The sequence below is a fragment of the Balaenoptera borealis genome (genome assembly GCF_965194805.1).
Source record: "Balaenoptera borealis genome assembly, chromosome: 5".
Taxonomy (NCBI): domain Eukaryota; kingdom Metazoa; phylum Chordata; class Mammalia; order Artiodactyla; family Balaenopteridae; genus Balaenoptera; species Balaenoptera borealis.
In genome coordinates this window covers 13580775-13605863 of record NC_138862.1, presented here as the reverse complement: position 1 = coordinate 13605863, position 25089 = coordinate 13580775, and the positions used below count along the sequence as shown (strand labels likewise).

At 42.5% G+C, this 25089-nt stretch overlaps 1 protein-coding gene and 1 pseudogene across 9 annotated transcripts in view; both read right to left on the bottom strand.

Annotated features, from left to right (window-relative positions):
- The window catches only part of LOC309629566 (uncharacterized protein), a gene marked incomplete at its 5' end in the record, with an annotated part of 203825 nt that overhangs the window by 101346 nt on the left and 77390 nt on the right, over positions 1 to 25089 (bottom strand). For 2 of the 8 annotated variants that reach the window (XM_082393675.1, XM_082393679.1), the window contains one exon: positions 1452 to 1577. The exons of 2 other annotated variants lie outside the window; for them this stretch is intronic. Coding sequence is in view for 3 of the 6 variants with exons in the window: in XM_082393679.1 (XP_082249805.1) it covers positions 1511 to 1577 (67 nt within the window). Of the gene's footprint in view, positions 1 to 1451; positions 1578 to 3954; positions 5628 to 7890; positions 10670 to 25089 lie in introns of those variants that run through there. 4 more of the 8 variants (XM_082393677.1, XM_082393681.1, XM_082393673.1 and 1 more) reach the window with 2 other exon arrangements.
- On the bottom strand, positions 602 to 1502 carry LOC309628974 (small ubiquitin-related modifier 2 pseudogene; annotated as a pseudogene). Its single transcript has one exon. The product of its transcript is annotated as a small ubiquitin-related modifier 2 pseudogene (transcript).

The window sequence follows — 25089 nt, the reverse complement described above, 5'->3', positions numbered from 1 at the left end:
ACTAAAGAAGTTTCATAAGTGAATTTTGTTTCTACTTGACTGACCTTCTACATTACTTTCCTACTGCTGCCATAACAAATTACTACAAACTTAGTGAAACAACACAAATGTACTATCTGGAGGTCAGAAGTCTGAAATGGGACTCACGGGGCTAAAATCAGGGTGTGGGCAGGGCTGCATTCCTTTCTCGAGACTCCCGGGGAGAATCTGTTTTCTTCCCTTTTCCAGACTGCTGAGGCTGCCCATATTCCTTGGCTCATGGGTCCCTTCCACCTTCAAAGCCAGCTCTGGCCAATGGCATCTTTCTCATGCTGCGTCACTTTGACACTGCGTCTGTGCTGCCTCCTGCACAGGCTTTTAAGGACCCTTGTGATTATATTGTGCCCACCTGGATAATCCAGGATACTCTCCCCATTTCAAAGTCAGCTGACCAGCAGCCTCATTCCATGTGCAATCTTAGCTCCTCCTTGCCACGTAACATAACATAGTCACGAATTCTAGGGATTAGATAATGGACATCTTTGGAGGCCTTTATTCTTCCTACTACACCCACTTCATGGGAAATAATGAAAATAAGGTGCATTTCAGGAGCCGTGCGTGGTTTTTTTTTAAACAAGAAGTTTATTTAAACAGCAAGACGCTTGACTTGAAGGGAAAACTATCTAGGATTCATTTCTTTTAGAGTAATTTATCCCTACTTAAAGAAAGATTGCCCTACATGTAACAGCTACGTACAAAAAAGTAATAAAATTGTCCTTGGTTTTACAATGATAAATGAAAAACATTAAAATTCTCCAATCGAACAAGGTATGCAAGAATTTTTATGTTGTTCTTTTTTTGTTAAACAGTGAGAGCAAAATAACTTACTGGAATATAAAGATAAGAGCTGAATGAGCATGCCACTAATGGAGAAAAGGGGGTATCTTCACAGAACCAGTATTTTTCCCCATTCCATCTCCATTTGATGTCGATCAAAACATACCATTGGCCGTTTAGTCAAAAAAAAAAAAAGGCAATATACTTGTGCACATACACCAGTTACTTTAGGTACAATAAAGGAATGGGGAAGGGGAAAATGAAAGGATAGAGAAACTATACTGTAGTAGTCAGGATGTGGTGGAACCAAGTTGCGGTTTTCTAATTGAGAACGTCTTCTGGGTCCGGAGGAACAGAATTCTGGACTAAAGTAGCAGGTTCCCTTTTGAGTAGACACCTCCTGTGTGCTGCTGGAACACATCAATTGCATCTTCATCCTCCATTTCCAACTGTGCAGGTGTGTCTGTTTCATTGATTGGCTGCCCATCAAATCGGAATCTGATCTGCCTCATTGACAAACCCTGTCGTTCACAATAGGCTTTCATTCGTTTACTAAGTGGTGTATGCCTCTTAATCTTCAACTGCACCACGGAGACATCCTGCCCCGCCACCTTCAAATTAATACGATCGTTGTTCTCAGTCTTGACTCCTTCCTTGGGCTTTTCGTCAGATGCTGGCGACAGGGATTGCAAACTCACTCAGGTTTGACACTTGAAGGGAGAGGCAGTTTGTTTGTTGAACAGGCATTCCAGAAGGCTCCTCTGCAGATCAAAACCACAGTGAGATATCACCTCACACCTGTCACAATGGCTATTATCGAAAAGACAACAGTTAACGAATGTTGACAAAGATGTGGAGAAAAGGGACCCCTTGTGCACTGTTGGTGGGGATGTAAATTAGTGCAGCCACTGTGGAAAACAGTATGGAGGTTCCTCAAAAAATTAAAAATAGAACTACTGTATGATCCAGCAATTCCTCCTCTGTGTATTTATCTGAAGAAAATGAAGACACTAACTCAAAAAATATATGCACCCCCATGTTCATTGCAGCATTATTTACAATAGCCAAGACATGGAAACAACTTAAGTGTCCATGGATGGATGAATGGATATAGAAAATATGGTATAGATATACAATGGAATATTATTCAGCCATAAAAAAGAATGAAACCTTGCCATTTGGGACAACATGGATGGACCTTGAGGGCATTATGCTAAGTGAAATAAGTCAGAGAAAGACAAATACCGTATAATCTCATCTACATGTAGAATCTTAAACAAAACAAAACAAAACCAAAAAACCAAGCTCATAGATATTGAGAACTGAGAACCGATTGATGGTTGACAGGGATGGGGAGTGGGAGGTATCAGTGCAATGGGTAAAGGGGGTCAAAAGGTTCAAACTTGCAGTTATAAAAAAGATACGTCCTGGGGGTGTAATGTAGAGCATGATGACTATAGTTAATAATACCGTATTGTATATTTGAAAATTGCTAAGAGAGTGGATTTTAAAGTTCTCATCATAAGGAAAAAATGTTTTGTAACTATGAGTGCTGATGGATGTTTACTGGACGTGTTGCAATCATTCATAATATATACAAATGTCAAATCATTATGTTGTATACTCTAAACAAGTATAATGTTATACGTCGATTATATCCCCTCCCCCCCAAAAAAAAGATTATGCTGGTCTGAAAAAAAAAGAGCTTCCTGCGTGGCTCTTACACGTTTCCTTTGTTAGGCTCTGTGTTTTGAATAGGTGTGTGTAAAGGGAGGCTCTGTTCGAATTAGATCTCTTGAAGAAAAATCTCTGAGGAAAATGTCTTCATCAAAAATTGCTACTATCCGAGCCCTGGTCTGGGAAGATCCCACATGCCGCGGAGCAACTAGGCCCGTGAGCCACAACTACTGAGCCTGCGCGTCTGGAGCCTGTGCTCCGCAACAAGAGAGGCCGCGATAGTGAGAGGCCCGCGCACCGTGATGAAGAGTGGCCCCGCTCGCCACAGCTAGAGGAAGCCCTCGCACAGAAACGAAGACCCAACACAGCCAAAAATAAATAAATAAATAAAAGAAACCATGTTCTCATGTGAAAAATTTGAAAAAAAAAAAAATTGCTACTATCTTAGGTTGGTCTTGCTCATTAAAATACACTTACTTGGGACATCGAAAAGAGAGAGAGGGGAGCCAAGGGTCACAGGTCATGTTCCGGGGGGCAGGAGCAGAGTTGGAGCTTAGCCTGCAGGGAGAGCCCTCGGCATCGACAGCGTGTGGGGAGGAGACAGGCTGCACGGGATGGAGGGAGAGGTCCTCCCGCCATGTGGTCTCAGCGAAGGCCTCAGCCCACCCCGTGGGGAGCTCAGAGCGGGGCTGGCCCTTCAGGACAAAGTGCGGTGGGATTGGGGGTTCACTGGATGCCAGCTGCCCTGAGAAAGGGGTGTATCTTGTGGAGGCAACTTTCTGGAGTGAAACCAGTTTCCAAAGAAGGTGCATAGCCGCGAGCTGTCAGTGGACAACTGGAGGAGAGAATTCTCCTGTCCTGAAGGGGAATTCAGAGTCTACATGAGCTTCTGCTCTCCTGGGCAAGCCACTAACCTCTCAGTGAAGGGGACCACCACCTGTCTGGCCCGGAAAGACCCCCGAGGCCTGTCTGTCCTTCTGCACCTGCTCCGTCTCTGCCCTGGGCTTCTGTGATCTTATCTCTCAAATAAGGGACTTCTTTTGATGTTGAAAAGTGACAACCCTCTCACTGAATCAAGCCCGTAAATCTGGTTTAGTTTGGCGCTCAGTGTTTTAAAATTTTAAGACTTTGTTGCCAATATGCAAACAATTGAGAGACTTCCCCAAAATTCAGGTTTCTGGATTTTTTTTTTAGAAAGCAGATCTGGCCACACTCAGCCTAAACCCCTTCAAGGCCACAGTCGTCGGACATGTCACAAGCCCACCAATGTGTCAAGATCCTCACCAGGCCTCCAGCCCCTGGGAACACATGCTAGATTTTGAAAAATATTCAGTTATTTAAACGTGGCTTCTAAGTTAATGCTCTTTTGTTTTTAATGTCAACAAATCAGCTAACCTTTTATGAAACCCCAAATGAACAAATCTCTCAATTACACATACTTTGCTAAGTAGTGAATATGAATTTTTTTTTTTTTGGCTGCGTTGGGTCTTCGTTGCTGCGCACGGTTTTTCTCTAGTTGCGGCGAGCAGGGGCTATTCTTCGTTGCAGTGCACGGGCTTCTCATTGCAGTGGCTTCTTTTGTTGCAGAGCATGGGCTCTAGGCGCACGGGCTTCAGTAGTTGTGGCACACGGGCTCAGTAGTTGTGGCTCGCGGGCTCTACAGCGCAGGCTCAGTAGTTGTGGCGCACGGGCTTAGTTGCTCTGCGGCATGTGGGATCTTCCCGGACCAGGGCTCGAACCCATGTGCCCTGCATTGGCAGGTGGATTCTTAACAACTGCGCCACCAGGGAAGGTCCGTGAATATGAATTTGAAAGTGAGGAGGAAAGAAATCAAGCCCAATGAAGTATACTCCGTCCAGAACAATCCCCCAGCAAATGGTATCAGTGGATATGAGTAACACTTTGATTTTAAAGAAACCAATGTCAGTGACATTTGTGATGTGTTACGGAGTAACTGCATGTTTGTTATGGATCAAAACCCTTAGTGTGAAGCAAGAGTAAGAAATGACATTAAAAATTATTCTTTTGATAGAGAGCACTCTATCTGCAAAGCCAAGCTACTCAAGGTAAGTGGCAAGTAGGAGTTTTGACGTGTTCCCTGGTGATTTGTGTTGACATGTGACTTATTCTACATCTTAGAGTCATTTTGACTCAGCACATGAGCCACCATTTGTGCAAAGCCTTCAGCATTACTTGTCTCCACTGTGAGGAGGCCTACCATGAAAACAGTATCACTGGTAGATGGGAGGGATTGTAAAGATGCTCTTGGTGGCCTTCACTCTTTCCTCCTTGTTAATGGAACACAGATTTTGCTCAGGTGGAATGCGTCCAACCCTGGCACATCCCTAGGGGATGGATCCTGATTGAGCTAAACATGGCAAGGATATCACATTCCATTTTGATGGACGGTTACATTTCCAGCTTCTCTTGCAGCTATACCGGCCAAGTGTCCTAGTCTCTTTACTGACACTTTAGGAAACCTGCTGGGGTGCTTCTGAAAAAGATAATTTGTTTCCTGGTAAAAAGGGACAAATGTAAGAAGAGGGCTTGCTCGTGGCTCTCTTCCCCTTTCTTCCGGAGCTGTGGCAGCCACCTTACAACCATGAGGTGACGACCATTACACAAATGAAAAACCAACCAGGGTGAAATGAAAAATAGAGTCTGAATACTGGATGACATGGATGATCACCTGAGCCATCCCTGTAAATGCCTACTTCCAGCCTTTTTGCTGAGACAGAGGTATATTATCTAGTTCATTAAGTTTATATTTTTATACATTTTAAATTATTTATTTAGATTTTCTATTATGAACAGCTAAGAATATTCCTAACTGATGAAGAATTTTGGAGAGCAAAATGCATTTAATGTCACAAAAGGTAAGATAATGCCCTATAACTTAGAAAAACACTTTGCCTGTGTTAACAATGAACTTTGTTCTATTATGGGCACCTTTTCAACCCAAATCCTATTGTGCACATACTTCTTGGTTTCTCTGAAGTGTATCAGAGTCTCAGGACTTAATGCTTACCTATGTACCACGTTGAGGACTTCCTTCCATTCATTTTTAACTTATCGATTGGACAGGGCACTATTCTGGAATTTCTTATAACATGGTAGAGCAGCGAGCACAGTCCCTGATGCCAGAACACAGACCAAGGCTTCATCATTTGTTGTTTCTCATAATCCACGTCTCCCTTTTATTCCCTGTCTTTCCATCCTTTCTTCACCTCCCCCTTAACTCCATCATCAGTTTCTAACACCCCCTGAACCTGCTTCCCTGAAGGTCACCAAGACCCTTCTAGTCAAATCCCAGGGTCTTTTTTAAATTTACCTCTATTTTTTAAAAATTTATTTATTTATTTTCGGCTGCATTGGGTCTTTGTTGCTGCGCGTGGGCTTTCTCTAGTTGTGGCGAGCGGGGGCTACTCTTCGCTGTGGTTTGTGAGCTTCTCATTGCAGTGGCTTCTCTTGTTGTAGAGCATGAGCTCTAGGTGTGTGGGCTCAGTAGTTGTGGCGCACGGGCCTAGTTGCTCCGCAGCATGTGGGATCTTCCCGGACCAGGGCTCGAACCCGTGTCCCCTGCATTGGCAGGCGGACTCCCAACCACTGAGCCACCAGGGAAGCCCCCCAGTGTCTTAATTCCTCTCCACTCCAGGGTCTAGTTCAGTGCTCACCGTGGGGTCCACTGAAACCCAGCCCCTTGCCTGGCTCCTTCCCCAGAGCCTCCCGGCCTCAGAGAGCTAATCAATGCTGAGGGCTTTGGGCATCCCCTCTTCATTAGAAGTGACCAAAAAGCAGTGGACAGACACCTCTCCCTGGCTGGGTGGCCTTGTGTGAGTCATTTAACTTCTCTCAGCTTTAACCGATTAGCCTGTGAAACAGCTGCTCCACGTATCCATAAGAGGCATGTTTTGGGGCGCCTGCTCAGCCCACACCCACTCTTCTGAGACCTGCTCCCACCCATGGCCTGGTCAACCATGTGTGTGCTACATGACCCCGATGAACAGATTACTGGACTAGTGGGGGATGCCCAAAGACAGCTGATACATTGGCTGCTCAGTGACCAAATGTGTTCTTTTTTTCTCAAAAACCCAAGCAAAGAGCCCCAGAGAATGGTGGGCATGGGAACTAAACCAGGCCGCCACCTCTCCCAGAGAGCACAGTGAAGACCAATCAGATACAGGCAGCTACTGAGGGAAGCAGGAGCACCGAGCAGACAGACAGACACGAGGACGGGAGGCCGTCTCTCCCCGGAGCACCCGCACGACTGGTCTCATCTTAGAGTCCCAGGGCTTCCAGAGTCCCCTGGGTTCAGCTAGCTGTTCTTTGGTTCCAGGAGATGCCCTCGACTCCTTTGAGCCCACCACCCTTTCATCTGTACTAACTCCTGTGTCTCTCTGATCCTTTCAACTAAAAAGCCTTGACCAGCACAGAGTCTCACAGAAGCGTGATGAAGATAGGTAGCTAGGATACCTGTCTTCAAATCAACAGAAGATCTGTCTCCCTTGTGAAACCTCTTCAGTATTCTATCGGCTCCCAAAAGAGCCCATAAAGTACTTTCTGAGTGGTCATTATGGGTTCAGTCTTGACGGGTTGGGCTTAGGAAAGTGGAGAAAAGGCGGGGATTAGAGCCACACAAAGGCCCTGAGGCAGATGTAAGCAAAGTGTGGGGGAGGGGAGGAGTCATGGGACAGACCGAGAAGGGAGAGTCACCTGAGTTGTCATTTTGGACACACATTCCCTCTTCTAGTACTAGAAACCCTCTTTTTCTTTTTTAATAAATTTATTTTATTTATTTATTTTTGGCTGCATTGGGTCTTCATTGCTGCACGCAGGCTTTCTCTAGTTGCGGTCAGCAGGCGCTACTCTTTGTTGCTTGCGTGGGCTTCTCACTGAGGTGGGTTCTAGGTGCACGGGCTCAGTAGTTGCGGTGCACAGGCTTAGTTGCTCCGCGGCATGTGGGATCTTCCCGGACCAGGGCTTGAACCCGTGTCCCCTGCATTGGCAGGAGGATTCTTAACCACTGCGCCACCAGGGAAGCCCTGGAACCCTCTTTTTTAAGAGAACCCACCCTACCTTATTGGGCAAGAGTTCATTCTTCCTTCCAGTACCACCACCACCAGCAGGTGGGTGGGCATGTGACCCTCATGGGCCAATCCCAGCACACTGCATTCTCCAGGTCACTGTGATTGGCTGAGGGGTGGGCTCATCAGCTATGACTCATAACCTGGCTGGGCCAATCAGAACCTCCCCTCCGGTTTTGCTACAGAACCCTTGGGGAAATGACATTTTCTCCAGATCATAAGCCATGAAGAGTGTAAACTGAGGGGGCAATCTTGGCCTCTGTGTGGAGAGATCTGGACAGAGAATATGTCCCAAAGGAAAGTAGGGATCACAGAGAAGGAGGGGGCAAGGAGTCCAGATGACATCATTTGGACTCCTGAATCCAGCTATACCTGAAGCCATTCCCAACCCTTATACTGCTCAGTTATAAGGAACCAATATATCTCCTTTTCTTTCCTTACAGTGGTTTGATTTAAATTTATATTACTTGCCAAAACAACAACAAAAACAAACAAACAAAAAACACCTTGACAACAATGGAAGTTAAGGGAGAGAGGTGGAAACAGGGTTGGACAGGAAGGGTGGTCTTTGATGACTCTGAAAGCCTGCAGGGAAGATTGCCTTGTTATGGTAAGTGGGTCCTTCCTGGTTGTCAGTGAGAGATGCTGTAACCCGCCTTCAGTTCTGACGCTTCCCTTGATGTGCTGAGGGGCGCTGCACTGATTCTTTCCTTTAACTGTAAGAAGGTGCTAACAACATTTCATTTCAAATCATTAATGTGATACATTTAGACAAAAGAGGCTATTAGTCTCGGAAAGGACTGCTTTAAAGACCATCGAAATGTGTTCTCTTTCTGCTTTCTTCTGTGTTCTGTGCTCCTCTCCCTGAATTCCCAGATACAAACTAGAGAATGCAGCAGCGCCTGGAGCAGAGCGGTAACATCCGGTACTATTTTGACAGCACAATGCAGGGCTGACCACCCTCCAGAGTGTGCACTTTGCTACAGTACGTGGCACATCCCTTCACAAGTGCAAAGAGAGCTAAGGAAACATTAGAGAGCTTTATTCCAGGGATCTTTAAATTTGGGCTGGAGAAAAGATATGTCCACGGGTAGAAGACAGAGGGTAAAGGGAAGGCATAAGGAGTAGGATGGAAGATGCAGAAAGTAGGGAAGCAGGAGGAGATACGGGAGGAGGGAGCCAGCATAGGTGGGAAGAGGAAGCTAAGAAGAGTACAGAGAGGAAGGAGAGGAAAGACCAGGAAATGTTTAGGCCAAGACCCAGCTCCTCCTCTGGGTCCTCCGTAGGCAGGGACAGCTACATCATTTGTAGGGCCCAGTGCAAAACCCAGGTGCGGAGCTGTAAGCAGATAGGGTAGGGGGTCCCCAGAGAAAGAGAACCACGCATGGCTTTCTTGACAGAAGAGAAGCTATTTTGTGATGTAAGTCTGGCCACAGTGCTTGCCCTTGAACAGGTCTCAGTAATCAAGGATCTTAAGAGAAGTGAGGGAATGCAGGAATGAAGGGAAAGCTGTCAAGAAACAACAGTTCAGCAATAAAACAGAGTCCTAGTTCCTCCTCAAGAGAGAGATGTATAACAATCTGATGCACATCTTTGCGATCTGCAGGAACTAAGGTACCCACCCAGGTGGAGGAAGGAATGATGATGTTGACCCTCGTGACTTCTATCAACTAAAGCTTGGACTCTGTCGACCTCTGACCCAATTCTATGCTGAATTCTCCTCTGCTCAAGCCCATTCATGAATGTGCATGTACCCTTAGCTTAAAACTTCCCCAATTTTGCTATTTGGGGAGACACTGATCCCCAGTGTTCTCCTTACTTGCTGCAAGTAATAATAAATCCTTCCTTCTCCAGATCTTTGACTTGGTTGTGTCTATTGGCTTAACACCCACCAAGAGGTGAACCCAGTTTTCAGGTAACAGAGCCCCTTGTTCAGAACTTACTAAGAATTTCAAGATGGTGACGGCAGAGCATTAAAGGAATCTTGGGCCCCGTGACTGCACTTGCCATGAAGCTGGCACTGTCTGTGGGGCAAGATGAACTAGATGAGGATTTTCACAGGGTGTTCTGTAAGCCTCAGATGTTCCAGGAACAAGAGGTTCCTTCATCTCCTAACTGGGAAGCAGAGCACAAGCCGCATTCTTAAAGATCTCCCCCCGCCACACACGCATATGAACACCTCCAAGAAGCCCTGGGGAAAAGAAACTTCTGTGACTTCATTTAAACCAGTGTTTCTCAACTGACCCCGTGGCATGACCACAGAAACATTGTCCCCCTAATACTCCGTGTTAACATCCCACAGAACCCATTTTGCAAAATGCTTGAAGATCTTGAGGTTCCTCGAGATCACCCATAGCAGCCCTTCCTACCCTGAGATTCGAGGCTCAAGAACCCGCTCTGCTTGGCCTTGGGGTGACAGCAACTTCCTTGCACCAGATTGGATGGTGGGGGGAGGGGTGAAGGAAGGGGATGGGAGTAGCCCCCAGAGTTTACTGTGGCTGCAAAACCTGTGGGAGGTTTTCCAAGATGAGACATCGACTCCCCTAAACTCCCCTTCACGCAAGCACAAAAAAGCCTTTGTTTTATTCTAAATATATTCAAAATGTTCCCTCTATTTTAATGCCTAACCTCCCCAGAAATTTTTCAAAGGGAACTTTGATACCACATGTAGGACAGGGACTCCTTGGCTATGGTAAATAAATACAAAGTTTGTAGAAGACTTGCAATCACAGATCATTTTATCCAAAGTGTATCATTGTATTTAGGGAGAAGTTATGCCCAGAACTCCCTGTATTCCAGTTCCTGTGATCAGGAACCCAGGAATTCCTCAAATTTAAACCATTATCCTTGACAAAGGTTAGTTAAATTTCAACGTTGTTGAGAAGAACAAGGTTTAATGCAGAAAATAACCCAGGTATTGGTTTTTGTTGTTGTTTGTTTGTTGTTATTGCTGTTGTTGTTTGTTTCTCCATACACAGTAAAGACTGAGGGTTTTGAGCAGATGCTCAAGGCTGGATCTCATCTGTTCCTCACTCCCTTTGTTGCAGTAGACAAGTCACTAAATCCTCTTCTCTGTGCCTTTGTTTTGTCATCTGTAAAATGGGAATAATAGCGGTAGTAAAGATTCTTCTAGCAGTACGATAACATGTGAGAAAGCCCTCTAAAATCTAACTGCAGCAGGCTTTGCTAAAGCACCTCTTACTTTCCAATTACAAACGTAAAGAGCCAAATCTCCACAGTGAGGCATGGACAGATGGACAGATTTTTAAATCAGAAGAAAAAAAAAGGGTTATCACAATACTTAGCAAGAATTCCCCCCTCAGTGGTCATTTTGCTTGGAGGTTCAAACTATAACCAAATGCGATGAAATATGCTTACTTTGGAGATTCTTAAGCTCCCTTTACATGAATCCTTCTGAAATATACCAACTGGTTCTTAGCGAGGAATCAGTTCAGCAGGGACTCTAGGAGAGCGCTGGTGCCGCCTGCCGGCTTGGAGTGGTATGACAAGTGTGTTCTACAGAGACAAAGGGAGGTAGTCTGGAAGCCCTAAATGGGGAATCTGAGAAACCTGGGCTGGAGCAAAATATTCTGGCCTGGAGCCTCGCTGTTCAAATTGTGGTCCCCTGGCCAGCAGCACGGGCATCACCGGGAGCTTGATGGAAATGTAAAATCAGACTGCATTTTAATAAGATCCTCCACTACACACATAGAAAACAAACCTATGGTTACCAAAGGGGAAGGGGGAGGGGTACATTAGGAATTTGGGATTAACATATACACACTACTATATGTAAAATAGATAACCAACAAGGACCTACTGTATAGCACAGGGAACTATACTCAGTATTTTGTAATAACCTATAAGGGAAAAGAATCTGAAAAAAATAGATATATATGTATGTATAACTGAATTACTTTGCTGTACACCTGAAACTAACACAATGTTGTAAATCAACTATACTTCAATTTAAAAAAACAAAAAAAAAAAACAGGGGCTTCCCTGGTGGCACAGTGGTTAAGAATCTGCCTGCCAATGCAGGAGATACTGGTTCGAGTCCTGGTCCAGGAAGATCCCACATGCCGTGGAGCAACTAAGCCCGTGCGCCACTACTGAGCCTGTACTCTAGAGCCTGCGAGCCACAACTACTGAAGCCCGCGTGCCTAGAGCCTGTGTTCCGCAACAAGAGAAGCCACCTCAATGAGGAGCCCGTGCAAGGAAGAGCAGCCCCAGCTCGCCACAACTAGAGAAAGCCCGCACACAGCAACAAAGACCCAACACAGCCAAAAATAAATAAATAAAATAAATAAATTTATCAAAAAAAAAAAAAAAAAAGAAATGAAGGATGTATCCACCCCTCAACAAATAAAATATTACATTAAAAAGAAAAAGATCTGGACTTCCCTGGTGGTCCAGTGGCTAAGACTCCATGCTCCCAATGCAGGGGGGCCCGGGTTCGATCCCTGGTCAGGGAACTAGATCCCGCATGGATACCACAACTAAGAGTCCACAAGCTGCAACTAAAAAAGATACCGCATGACGCAACTAAAGACCCTGTGTGCCGCAACTAAGACCTGGCGCGGAAGGAAGGAAGGAAGGAAGGAAGGAAGGAAGGAAGGAAGAAAGAAAGAAAGAAAGAAAGAAAGAAAGAAAGAAAGAAAGAAAAAAGAAAAATCTTCCAAGCAATTTATATGTGCATTGGAGTTCAAGAAACATGTTCTGGAGGATTTAATCTAGTGACTAAAGGTCAAAGGGGAATTCTAAAAGTAGGAAGCTACTTTAAATAAATTTATTTTAAAAACCCAGGTAGGGGCTTCCCTGGTGGTGCAGTGGTTGAGAATCTGCCTGCCAATGCGGGGGACACGGGTTCGGGCCCTGGTCTGGGGGGATCCCACATGCCGTGGAGCGACTAGGCCCGTGAGCCACAATTGCTGAGCCTGCGCGTCTGGAGCCTGTGCTCCGCAACAAGAGAGGCCGCGATAGTGAGAGGCCCGCGCACCGCGATGAAGAGTGGCCCCCGCTTGCTGCAACTAGAGAAAGCCCTCGCCAAGAAAAGAAGACCCAACACAGCCATAAATAAATAAATAAATAAATAAATAAATAAATAAATAAATAAATAAATAAATAAAATTAAAAAAAAAAAAATAAAACCCAGGTAGGGATAGCAACTCACAGAAAGCTTAGCACTTCTGCTCTATTTAGTTCAAGTCCTTTGTCACACCAACCAGTAAACTGAGTGCTTTGCCCCACAACTCTGCTTTTCTTAATTTCATTTTCATCATATTTCCTACTTATTCTTTTGAAGGCTTTTTTTTCCTTCCACAGAATTATTTCTACAATTTTATAATAAAATTACCCAGGAAAACAGGATTCCTTCCCATTACGGAAAATTTGTTTTACTATCTTATTTTCTGAATTACCGTCTTAGAGTTCCTTGGTTGCAAGCAACAGAAATGAATTCTGGGAAATATAAGCAAAAAACAAAATGTATTGGGTGGATATGGTGGTAGCTTATAGAATCAAAGAAAAAGCTGAGCAATGAGGTCTTAGAAAGGACAGGAAGCTGGAGCTTCCAGGGCCACACCTTTGGGACACACCCATGCCAAGTGTTTTCAGCCCTGCCTGTGTTGCTGATCAGTAGGCAAATTCTCAGGACATAGAATCTGTTTGGCCTCGCTTGGTTCATGCCTGGCCCTTGGAGAAGGAAGGGCAGGGCATCTCAGTTTCAAGACTCATTGAAAGTGTATTGAGGAAGGCTGGGTTCAACGGCTGTTACAGTCAACATCCACCCTGATTGGTCGAGCATGGTCGTACCCATGTCACTCCAGTTTTTATATATTTTGACCATCACCCCTGGAGAGAGTGGGTCCCCAAGGAAAAGTGAGGTGTTTTAGCTGAAAAAGAAGGAAAGGATAATGGGCAGGCAAAATCAATAGATATTCTCTATACACATCTCTATTGTGAAATAAACATGCACCCACCAAGGTACTGATTGAAGAAGATATTGATAAAGTATTTACTCTAAAACCCATGTATCTGTATCTATTATTCCAAGAGGTATCCAAGAGGTTAAAGTGGCGGGGGGGGGGGGGGGGATATTTTTAACCCTTTATGCACACAATTGGAGCATTCAGTGAAATCTTGATGATCTTTGGCTTTTCAAGGCAAATCTACCTTCTACAACATCATCAGATTAAAACAGAAATTAAACAGTGGAAAGGGCTCCTACCTGCCAAGACTTCTGGCATGCATCACCCCTCTAACATTCTAATGTATTCACGGGAAATGTTATACAAATGGTGGGGGTCTTTTTTTCTTTTTAAAGAAGAGAGAATAAAAATGATTGTGTAGCTATGAAAAATACACTCTGTTACCAGAGCCCCATCACAGTTCTTTCAGAAAACATCTTGGGGGAATAAATAGCTGCAGTCTCATAGCAACATTCAGTTCGACAATGCTCAGAGCTGAAAGACGTTCTTGGGTTAGAAATTTGCCTGCAAAAGGATGCCATCCAGAGTTACCTTTAACTGGATAACAGAGTCAGTCCACAGCCAGGGGAAATGGGTCTCAATCAGGTAGTCCTTCTGCTTCCTTGGAATTTTGCAAGAACTGACCAATGTCCTCATAAAGCTAAATGAATGAACCTGTATGTCATAGAGAGGACCCCGTGACATACCCAGTAACCTGACAAAGGCTTCTTAGCGGGAAGAAAACGTTTTCTTTTACGTTCTATGCACTGGTCACACTTTACAAATAGCTTAGAATAATAATAATAATAATAGCAGAAAGGAAAAAATCATGGAACCCCCTCCCCATAGATGTATCTCCACAAGCAGTGCTGTTACATTCATTAAGTCTATCTGAAGTCTTATTTCTCTTCTTTAAAATTGTTCCATGAGGTTAAATAATCTATTTTTGTACTGTTGGAGGGATCTGGCATCCATGGCCCAAGTAATTAGTAAATGCACATTTCTTGGATCCTCTTGTTTCATTTTTAAAATCCAAGTGGTTTTTGCATTCTATGCCACCATCTATCCTTGTATATTTTAATAAGAAACTAATGTTTTCCAAACTAGTGAATATAACAAAAAGGAAACAGACTCATAGATATGGAGAACAAACTAGTGGTTACCAGTGGGGAGAGGGAAGGGGGAGGGGCAAGATAGGGGTAGGGGATTGAGAGATACAAACTACTATGTATAAAATAGATAAGCAACAAAGATATACAGTACAATACAGGGCATACAGCCAATATTTTATAATAACTATAAATGGAACATAACCTTTAAAACTAGTGAATTACTATGTTGTACACCTAAAACTTCCATAATATTGTCATACATACTATAACTCATTAAAAATAAATAATAAAAATTACGATAGCATATGATATTACTTGTATGTGGAATCTAAAAATGATACAAATGAACTTATTTACAAAACAAAAATAGACTCACAGACATAGAAAACAGACTGCTGGTTACCAAAGGTAAACCAACTATACTTCAATAAATTTTTTAATTTAAACAGTAAAAATAAACGAATAAATAGTAAAACAATAAAAATAATTTTAAGTACCAAAAAAAAAAAAAAAGAAAGAAAGAAACTAATGTTTTCCGGAAAACTCTGGAGGCACGTTGGCCCTCCAGGAAGTGGGGGCAGGCATAGGTCATGGTCACCTGGCTGAGATGGTCCAGTTTGGAGCAAAGGGACTAGGTTTCCAGCCCTGGCGCCATCATCCAGAAACAAGGTCAAGACCAGGCCAGGAACTTAATTTTACTGCACCTCAGTTTCCCCATTTGGGCAGTTAGGTGGTTTGTGTACACTCTCTAATGCAGCTGAAAAGCCTACCGTTCTGGTCATCTTCACTGTGGACTCCAAGGGTAGAACAGGGAATCCAAAAAAGTGGCCAGAAAGCCACTCAGGAACCTACCATTGAAACTTTCTTTTACAACCCCCATCTCTGGTCCACAGCCTTTGAGAAGCAGGTCCAAGGAACTGAGGTATTGAACTGGAAGCCATAAGTGTAAGAAAAAAAAGGATCCAAGAGTCTATCCTTTAAATACCAAATCCTTGATTGGGCCGCTGTCCATCATCTGTTCTCTCTTTATCTGGAGCGAGCAGCCGTGGTCGGCACCGAGGCACCATCCACAGCGCCTGTCCTCCTCTGACGGGCATTGTCATCACTGAATGCTGAGATGGAGGCTTATCGGGAGCTTGGAGGGATAAATGCGATCTTGGGCGACTGAATTAAGATTGGAAAATATCTTGACAGGCTGGAATAATGGATAAAATCTAACGTTTGAAATGTAATCAGGATAAATGGAAAATCTGGCTCACGGGTTCAGAATACCAAGTGCATAGAAATCGCTGATCTTGTGAAAAAAAGGCCTAGATGTTCAGTTTACTACATATCTCAGTCTGTGCCAGCAGGCTCAGCAAGATGACTCGACATCACCATCACCACCTCCCCAACCGAAGCAAACATGGCGTGGAATTTGCTGAATAAAACTAACCCAAGCAAGAGAAGGAAAACGTGCTCTATCCTCCCATCAGGTCATGTCTGTGTCATTAGGAGTGATAGGAAGGAAAACAGACAAGCCCCAGAGAGAAAGACAGACTCCAGCCTGATGAGACGTGGCCTTGCAGGGCAGGAAGACCAGGAAAGAATCCAGAATTTAACCAGGGCTTAAAAAGATGAGGAACGTTAATGCAAAATCCCAACCACCCAAAGCAGGTGATAAAATAAAAAGAGGAGGTTGAGAAAGAATCACATAAGAATGTAAAAGAGTTGATGGAATGAAAATGCCAGATGGCAAGACAATAAGATACCTGGAGATAAAAGGAAAAGCAACCAAGCAGAAAAGGAAGTTCTATAAAGCAGGAATGGAGGCTGTGAGTCAAATTGGGGTGGGGTGAGAATTGGGGAGGGGAGTGATCAAGACCCAGAAGACGGATGTAATCCAGTTACACCAAGGGCATGGGCTCGAGGGTCCCTTGTTTTGATGACAATAAAAAGGGTTCAGTGAATTCTTCCGAAGTTTGAGATTGGCTCAGAATACGTGCAGCCCAGATCCCTGTCTCAGCAAAAGCCTCTGTCTGATGTGCAATATTATTGTCCTTAAGCAGGTAGCCCAATTTTTCTGGGATGATAAAACTACTCCTTTCTGCCTAAGTCTTTTTTAAAAAATCACTCACTATTTACTAAAGTACAACCTACTTGCAAGACACATGCACATATCTAAATGTAGGGCTTGAAGAATTTTCACAAACTGAGCACAGAACCTTCATCAAGAAACAGAACAGAAGCAGAACAGAAGCCCCGTCACATTCCATTCTCATTACTACCTCTCCCCCAGGGCAACCTCTGTCCTAACTTCTGCTGATAGATTTGTTTTGCACCTGATATAAATGGAATCATGCAGTAAATTCTCTCATGAGAGTCATCCGTACTGTACGTGGTTGTAGATCATTCACCTCATTGCTGGGTGGTATTCCACTGGGTGAACACAGCACACATTACACATCCAGTGTTGATGGACATTTGTGGAGTTTCCACTTGAGGGCTGTTATGAATAATACTGCACTGAACTTCCGGTTCATGGCTTTTGGCGGGCATATGCATGCATTACTGCTATGTCATAACAAGGGGTAGAATTACTGGGTCACATACACACCCTATAACAATATGATATCACTTCTATGTGGAATCTAAAATATGACACAGATGAACTTATCTATGAAACAAAAACAGACTCACAGAGAGAGAACAGACTTGTGGTTACCAAGGGGGATGGGAGGTGGGGAGGGATGGATTGGGAGTTTGGGATTAGCAGATTCAAACTATATTATATACAGAATGCATAAACAACAAGGTCCTACTGTATAGCACAGGGAACTATATTCCATACCCTGTGATAAACCAGAATAGAAAGAATATGAAAAATAATGTATATATATATATAACTGAATCACTTTGCTGTACAGCAGAAATTAACACAACATTGTAAATCAACTATACTTCAATAAAATAAATTTTTAAGAATTTTTTTAAAAATTAAAAAGGATATCTGAAAACTTCCACTGTCACTCTGGAGAACTGTGTGCAGATCTGGGCAGGATATTTATGAAAAAGGCATTCTGAGAAGTTCATCTGAAGAGTAAGCTGCAGGTGACACCCTTAGTGAGACTGTAAAAACCATGTCCCGTGAGAGCCACTGAGGAAGTGGGCATGTGGAGATGGAGAAGACACACCCAGGGGGAAGCTGACTTCAGATGTGAGAAGGGCTATAATGTTAGAAGAGCTTCTGGTTGAACCAGGTAGATTGAGCATATGCATTTATCTTTCTTTTTCTCAAAGACCCAATTAAAATGAAAGGGGGGGGGATTGATTAAGTTGATAACCAATTGGTCTCTTTTTAAAAAAAATAAATTGATTTATTTTTCTATTTTTGGCTGCATTGGGTCTTCGTTGCTGTGCGCAGGCTTTCTCTAGTTGTGGCGAGCGGGGGCTACTCTTCATTGAGGTGCGCGGGCTTCTCATTGCGGTGACTTCTCTTGTTGCAGAGCTCCGGCTCTAGGTGCGCGGGCTTCAGTAGTTGTGGCACGTGGGCTTCAGTAGTTGTGGCTCGCGGGCTCTAGAGTGCAGGCTCAGTAGTTGTGGCGCACAGGCTTAGTTGCTCTGCGGCATGTGGGATCTTCCCGGACCAGGGTTCGAACCCGTGTCCCCTGCATTGGCAGGTGGATTCTTAACCGCTGAGCCACCAGGGAAGTCCCACAATTGGTCCAGTGGTTAGAACTCTAAACTTTCACTGCTGAGGGTGCAGGTTCGATCCCCGGTCAGGGAACTAAGATCCCACCAGACGCATGGTGTGGCCAAAAATTTTTTTTTAATTTTTAAAAAAACTTTGATGTTTTTAGATTTTTGACAGTTGTATAAGTACCTAGGGAGGTTTTGCTTCTTAAGTCAGAAAATCAAGTCTAGTAGTTTTATACTAGACATGGTCCAAAGGTTAAAGACAATGAGAGATGAGAGAATAGGCAACAGCAGACAAGGTGTATAACAAAATATTTTAAAATGGTAGGTGGATGAAGAAGCTGTGAGAGCTGAGGGGATGCCTGCAGAGGGGGAAGCCAAGGAGAAACCAGCACTGTATTCTACAGAACCTGGGAACGTTTCAGGAGGTCAGGCACAGGAAGCAGAGAAGTAGGAGTGAGACGTGATAGGACAGAAAGAGGGAAAGAAACATTATGGAAAGAGAAGATAAGGAGCCGAGAGACCCTCATGTCCCGGCCCCATTCTACACGAAGGGGTTGGGTGGCCACCAACTCTGCCCATAGGAGAGTAGAAGCGTGAGGCAAAACTGCAGTAGAGAAGCCCTAGATCAGAGATGCTAGGGGATAAATGGGGTGGTGGAGGCACCACACTGAAAACAGAGTCTCTCAGTGGAAGCTCACATACTGGATGGTGAGACTCCCAGCCTCCATCCTCCTGCTCAAGTTCTAGGCAAGAACTTGATGAGGTTTTCTGGAGACACAAAAATGCCCCAGAGGAAAAACCCTGTAGATACCAACATTTGGTGCTCTCAATGAACAAACAAAATGACAGGTTCCCTGGCTATTATTGGTTAAGATATACTCGGTTGCAGGTAAGAGAACCCAGTCAACAGTAACTTAAATAAATATAGTCTTGTTTCTCTAATATAACACAACAAAACTGGAAGTAGGCGGAAGTTGGCATTAGTTCAGCCAGTTAGCAATGTCAGCGAGTTTTTTTTCTTTTTTACTTTTGTGGTTTTCAATCTTCTTGGTCTTTGGACCCCTTTAGACTCTTAAAAATGATTGAGGGCACTAAAGTGCTTTTGTTCATATGAGTTATACCTACTGATATTTGCTTTATTAGAAATTAAGATTGAGGGACTTCCTGGTGGCACAGTGGTTAAGAATCCGTCTGCCAGTGCAGGGGACACAGGTTCAATCCCTGGTCCAGGAAGATCCCACATGCTGTGGAGCAACTAAGCCCACAAGCCACAACTACTGAAGCCCGCTCACCTAGAGCCCGTGCTCCGCAACAAGAGAAGCCACCACAATGAGAAGCCTGCGCACTGCAATGAAGAGTAGCCCCCGCTCGCCACAACTAGAGAAAGCCCGCACGCAACGAAGACCCAACACAGCCAAAAATAAATAAATAAATAAAATACAAATTTTTTAAATGCTTAAAAAAAAAGAAATTAAGATAGAAAAAATTCAAAAACCCAAGAATACACAACCATGCATTCATTGGCTGTCAGAATGAAAATGACATCACACGTCAGCCAGCCTCTGGAAAACTCCACTGTACACTCATGAGAGAACAAGGACAAAGGAAATAATGTCTTGGTATTAATATTAACACAGTTTGACCCCTGAAAGTTCCTCAGACAACATATCTCAGACAACATTTTGAGAACTACCACCTTGTGTCTTCTGAACCAGCTTCAGGCGTCACATTTAAACTCAGAGCAGGAAGAAGGGAAGAGGTGGGCAAGCCAGCCATATTGTCTTCTTGTCAAGAAAGGAAAAGCTTTCCCAGGAGCTCTTAGCTGACTTCCCTTCACAGCTCCCTGGCCAGAACTATCACATGATCACAACTAGCTGTTGTCAAAGATGAAAGCAAAGACCAAAACCAAACTGAAGTTTGTTTTGAAGTTTTTGAAGGAAACAGAGACAACTCAGAGAATAGAATAGCAAAAATTTTAAACCCATAATTCATTTCCTCAGAGAAGTACAAGGACCATATCGCATCCCCAGAACAAGAACAATATACTGTTAAAATATTTCATAGCTGAAATAAAAATTTAACCAATGGGACAGTTACAGAAAGATAGAGAAGATGAAAAGGCAGAGGGCTATGTACCAGATGAAGGAACAAGAAAAAACCCCAGAAAAACAACTAAATGAAGTGGAGATAGGCAACCTTCCAGAAAAAGAATTCAGAATAATGATAGTGAAGATGATCCAGGACCTTGGAATAAGAATGGAGGCAAAGATTGAGAAGATGCAAGAAATGATTAACAAAGACCTAGAAGAATTAAAGAACAAACAAACAGAGATGACCAATACAATAACTGAAATGAAAACTACACTAGAAGGAATCAATAGCAGAATAACTGAGGCAGAAGAACGGATAAGTGACCTGGAAGACAGAATGATGGAATTCACTGCTGCGGAACAGACTAAAGAAAAAAGAATGAAAAGAAATGAAGACAGCCTAAGAGACCTCTGGGACAACATTAAACGCAACAACATTCGCATTATAGGGGTCCCAGAAGGAGAAGAGAGAGAGAAAGGACCAGAGAAAATATTTGAAGAGATTATAGTCGAAAACTTCCCTAACATGGGAAAGGAAATAGCCACCCAAGTCCAGGAAGCGCAGAGAGTCCCATACAGGATAAACCCAAGGAGAAACACGCCGAGACACATAGTAATCAAAGTGGCAAAAATTAAAGACAAAGAAAAATTATTGAAAGCAGCAAGGGAAAAACGACAAATAACATACAAGGGAACTCCCATAAGGTTAACAGCTGATTTCTCAGCAGAAACTCTGCAAGCCAGAAGGGAGTGGCATGATATACTTAAAGTGATGAAAGGGAAGAACCTACAACCAAGATTACTCTACCCGGCAAGGATCTCATTTAGATTTGATGGAGAAATCAAAAGCTTTACAGACAAGCAAAAGCTAAGAGAATTCAGCACCACCAAACCAGCTCTACAACAAATGCTAAAGGAACTTCTCTAAGTGGGAAACACAAGAGAAGAAAAGGACCTACAAAAACAAACCCAAAACAATTAAGAAAATGGTCATAGGAACATACATATCGATTATTACCTTAAACGTGAATGGATTAAATGCCCCAACCAAAAGACATAGACTGGCTGAATGGATACAAAAACAAGACCCATATATATGCTGTCTACAAGAGACCCACTTTAGACCTAGGGACACATACAGACTGAAAGTGAGGGGATGGAAAAAGATATTCTATGCAAATGGAAATCAAAAGAAAGCTGGAGTAGCTATACTCATATCAGATAAAATAGACTTTAAAATAAAGAATGTTACAAGAGACAAGGAAGGACACTACATAATGATCCAGGGATCAATCCAAGAAGAAGATATAACAATTATAAATATATATGCACCCAACATAGGAGCACCTCAATACATAAGGCAACTGCTAACAGCTATAAAAGAGGAAATCGACAGTAACACAATAATAGTGGGGGACTTTAACACCGCACTTACACCAATGGACAGATCATCCAAAATGAAAATAAATAAGGAAACAGAAGCTTTAAATGACACAATAGACCAGATAGATTTAATTGATATATATCGGACATTCCATCCAAAAACAGCAGATTACACGTTCTTCTCAAGTGCGCACGGAACATTCTCCAAGATAGATCACATCTTGGGTCACAAATCAAGCCTCAGTAAATTTAAGAAAATTGAAATCATATCAAGCATCTTTTCTGACCACAACGCTATGAGATTAGAAATGAATTACAGGGAAAAAAAGGTAAAAAAGACAAACACATGGAGGCTAAACAATACGTTGCTAAATAACCAAGAGATCACTGAAGAAATCAAAGAGGAAATCAAAAAATACCTAGAGACAAATGACAATGAAAACACGACGACCCAAAACCTATGGGATGCAGCAAAAGCAGTTCTAAGAGGGAAGTTTATAGCTATACAAGCCTACATCAAGAAACAAGAAAAAGCTCAAGTAAACAATCTAACCTTACACCTAAAGAAACTAGAGAAAGAAGAACAAACAAAACCCAAAGTTAGCAGAAGGAAAGAAATCATAAAGATCAGAGCAGAAATAAATGAAATAGAAACAAAGAAAACAATAGCAAAGATCAATAAAACTAAAAGTTGGTTCTTTGAGAAGATAAACAAAATTGATAAGCCATTAGCCAGACTCATCAAGAAAAAGAGGGAGAGGACTCAAATCAATAAAATCAGAAATGAAAAAGGAGAAGTTACAACAGACACTGCAGAAATAGAAAGCATTCTAAGAGACTACTACAAGCAACTTTATGCCAATAAAATGGACAACCTGGAAGAAATGGACAAATTCTTAGAAAGGTATAACCTTCCAAGACTGAACCAGGAAGAAATAGAAAATATGAACAGACCAATCACAAGTAATGAAATTGAAACTGTGATTAAAAATCTTCCAACAAACAAAAGTCCAGGACCAGATGGCTTCACAGGTGAATTCTATCAAACATTTAGAGAAGAGCTAACACCCATCCTTCTCAAACTCTTCCAAAAAATTGCAGAGGAAGGAACACTCCCAAACTCATTCTATGAGGCCACCATCACCCTGATACCAAAACCAGACAAAGACACTACAAAAAAAGAAAATTACAGACCAATATCACTGATGAATATAGATGCAAAAATCCTCAACAAAATACTAGCAAACAGAATCCAACAACACATTAAAAGGATCATACACCACGATCAAGTGGGATTTATCCCAGGGATGCAAGGATTCTTCAATATACGCAAATCAATCAATGTGATACACCATATTAACAAATTGAAGAATAAAAACCATATGATCATCTCAATAGATGCAGAAAAAGCTTTTGACAAAATTCAACACCCATTTCTGATAAAAATTCTCCAGAAAGTGGGCATAGAGGGAACCTACCTCAACATAATAAAGGCCATATATGACAAACCCACAGCAAACATCATTCTCAATGGTGAAAAACTGAAAGCATTTCCTCTAAGATCAGGAACGAGACAAGGATGTCCACTCTCACCACTATTATTCAACATAGTTTTGGAAGTCCTAGCCACAGCAATCAGAGAAGAAAAAGAAATAAAAGGAATACAAATTGGAAAAGAAGAAGTAAAACTGTCACTGTTTGCGGATGACATGATACTATACATAGAGAATCCTAAAACTGCCACCAGAAAACTGCTAGAGCTAATTAATGAATATGGTAAAGTTGCAGGATACAAAATTAATGCACAGAAATCTCTTGCATTCCTATACACTAATGATGAAAAATCTGAAAGAGAAATTATGGAAACACTCCCATTTACCATTGCAACAAAAAGAATAAAATACCTAGGAATAAACCTACCTAGGGAGACAAAAGACCTGTATGCAGAAAACTATAAGACACTGATGAAAGAAATTAAAGATGATACCAACAGATGGAGAGATATACCATGTTCTTCGATTGGAAGAATCAACATTGTGAAAATGAGTATACTACCCAAAGCAATCTACAGATTCAATGCAATCCCTATCAAATTACCAATGGCATTTTTTACGGAGCTACAACAAATCATCTTAAAATTTGTATGGAGACACAAAAGACCCCGAATAGGCAAAGCAGTCTTGAGGCAAAAAAATGGAGCTGGAGGAATCAGACTCCCTGACTTCAGACTATACTACAAAGCTACAGTAATCAAGACAATATGGTACTGGCACAAAAACAGAAACATAGATCAATGGAACAAGATAGAAAGCCCAGAGATAAACCCATGCACCTATGGTCAACTTATCTATGACAAAGGAGGCAAGGATATACAATGGAGAAAAGACAGTCTCTTCAATAAGTGGTGCTGGGAAAACTGGATAGCTCCATGTAAAAGAATGAAATTAGAATACTCCCTAACACCATACACAAAAATAAACTCAAAATGGATTCGAGACCTAAATATAAGACTGGACACTATAAAACTCTTAGAGGAAAACATAGGAAGAACACTCTTTGACATAAATCACAGCAAGATCTTTTTTGATCCACCTCCTAGAGTAATGGAAATAAAAACAAAAATAAACAAGTGGGACCTAATGAAACTTCAAAGCTTTTGCACAGCAAAGGAAACCATAAACAAGACGAAAAGACAACCCTCAGAATGGGAGAAAATATTTGCAAATGAATCAACGGACAAAGGATTAATCTCCAAAATATATAAACAGCTCATTCAGCTCAATATCAAAGAAACAAACACCCCAATCCAAAAATGGGCAGAAGACCTAAATAGACATTTCTCCAAAGAAGACATACAGACGGCCACGAAGCACATGAAAAGATGCTCAACATCACTAATTATTAGAGAAATGCAAATCAAAACTACAATGAGGTATCACCTCACTCCTGTTAGAATGGGCATCATCAGAAAATCTACAAACAACAAATGCTGGAGAGGGTGTGGTGAAAAGGGAACCCTCTTGCACTGTTGGTGGGAATGTAAATTGATACAGCCACTATGGAGAACAATATGGAGGTTCCTTAAAAAGCTAAAAATAGAATTACCATATGACCCAGCAATCCCACTACTGGGCATATACCCAGAGAAAACCGTAATTCAAAAAGACACATGCACCCGAATGTTCATTGCAGCACTATTTACAATAGCCAGGTCATGGAAGCAACCTAAATGCCCATCAACAGACGAATGGATAAAGAAGATGTGGTACATATATACAAT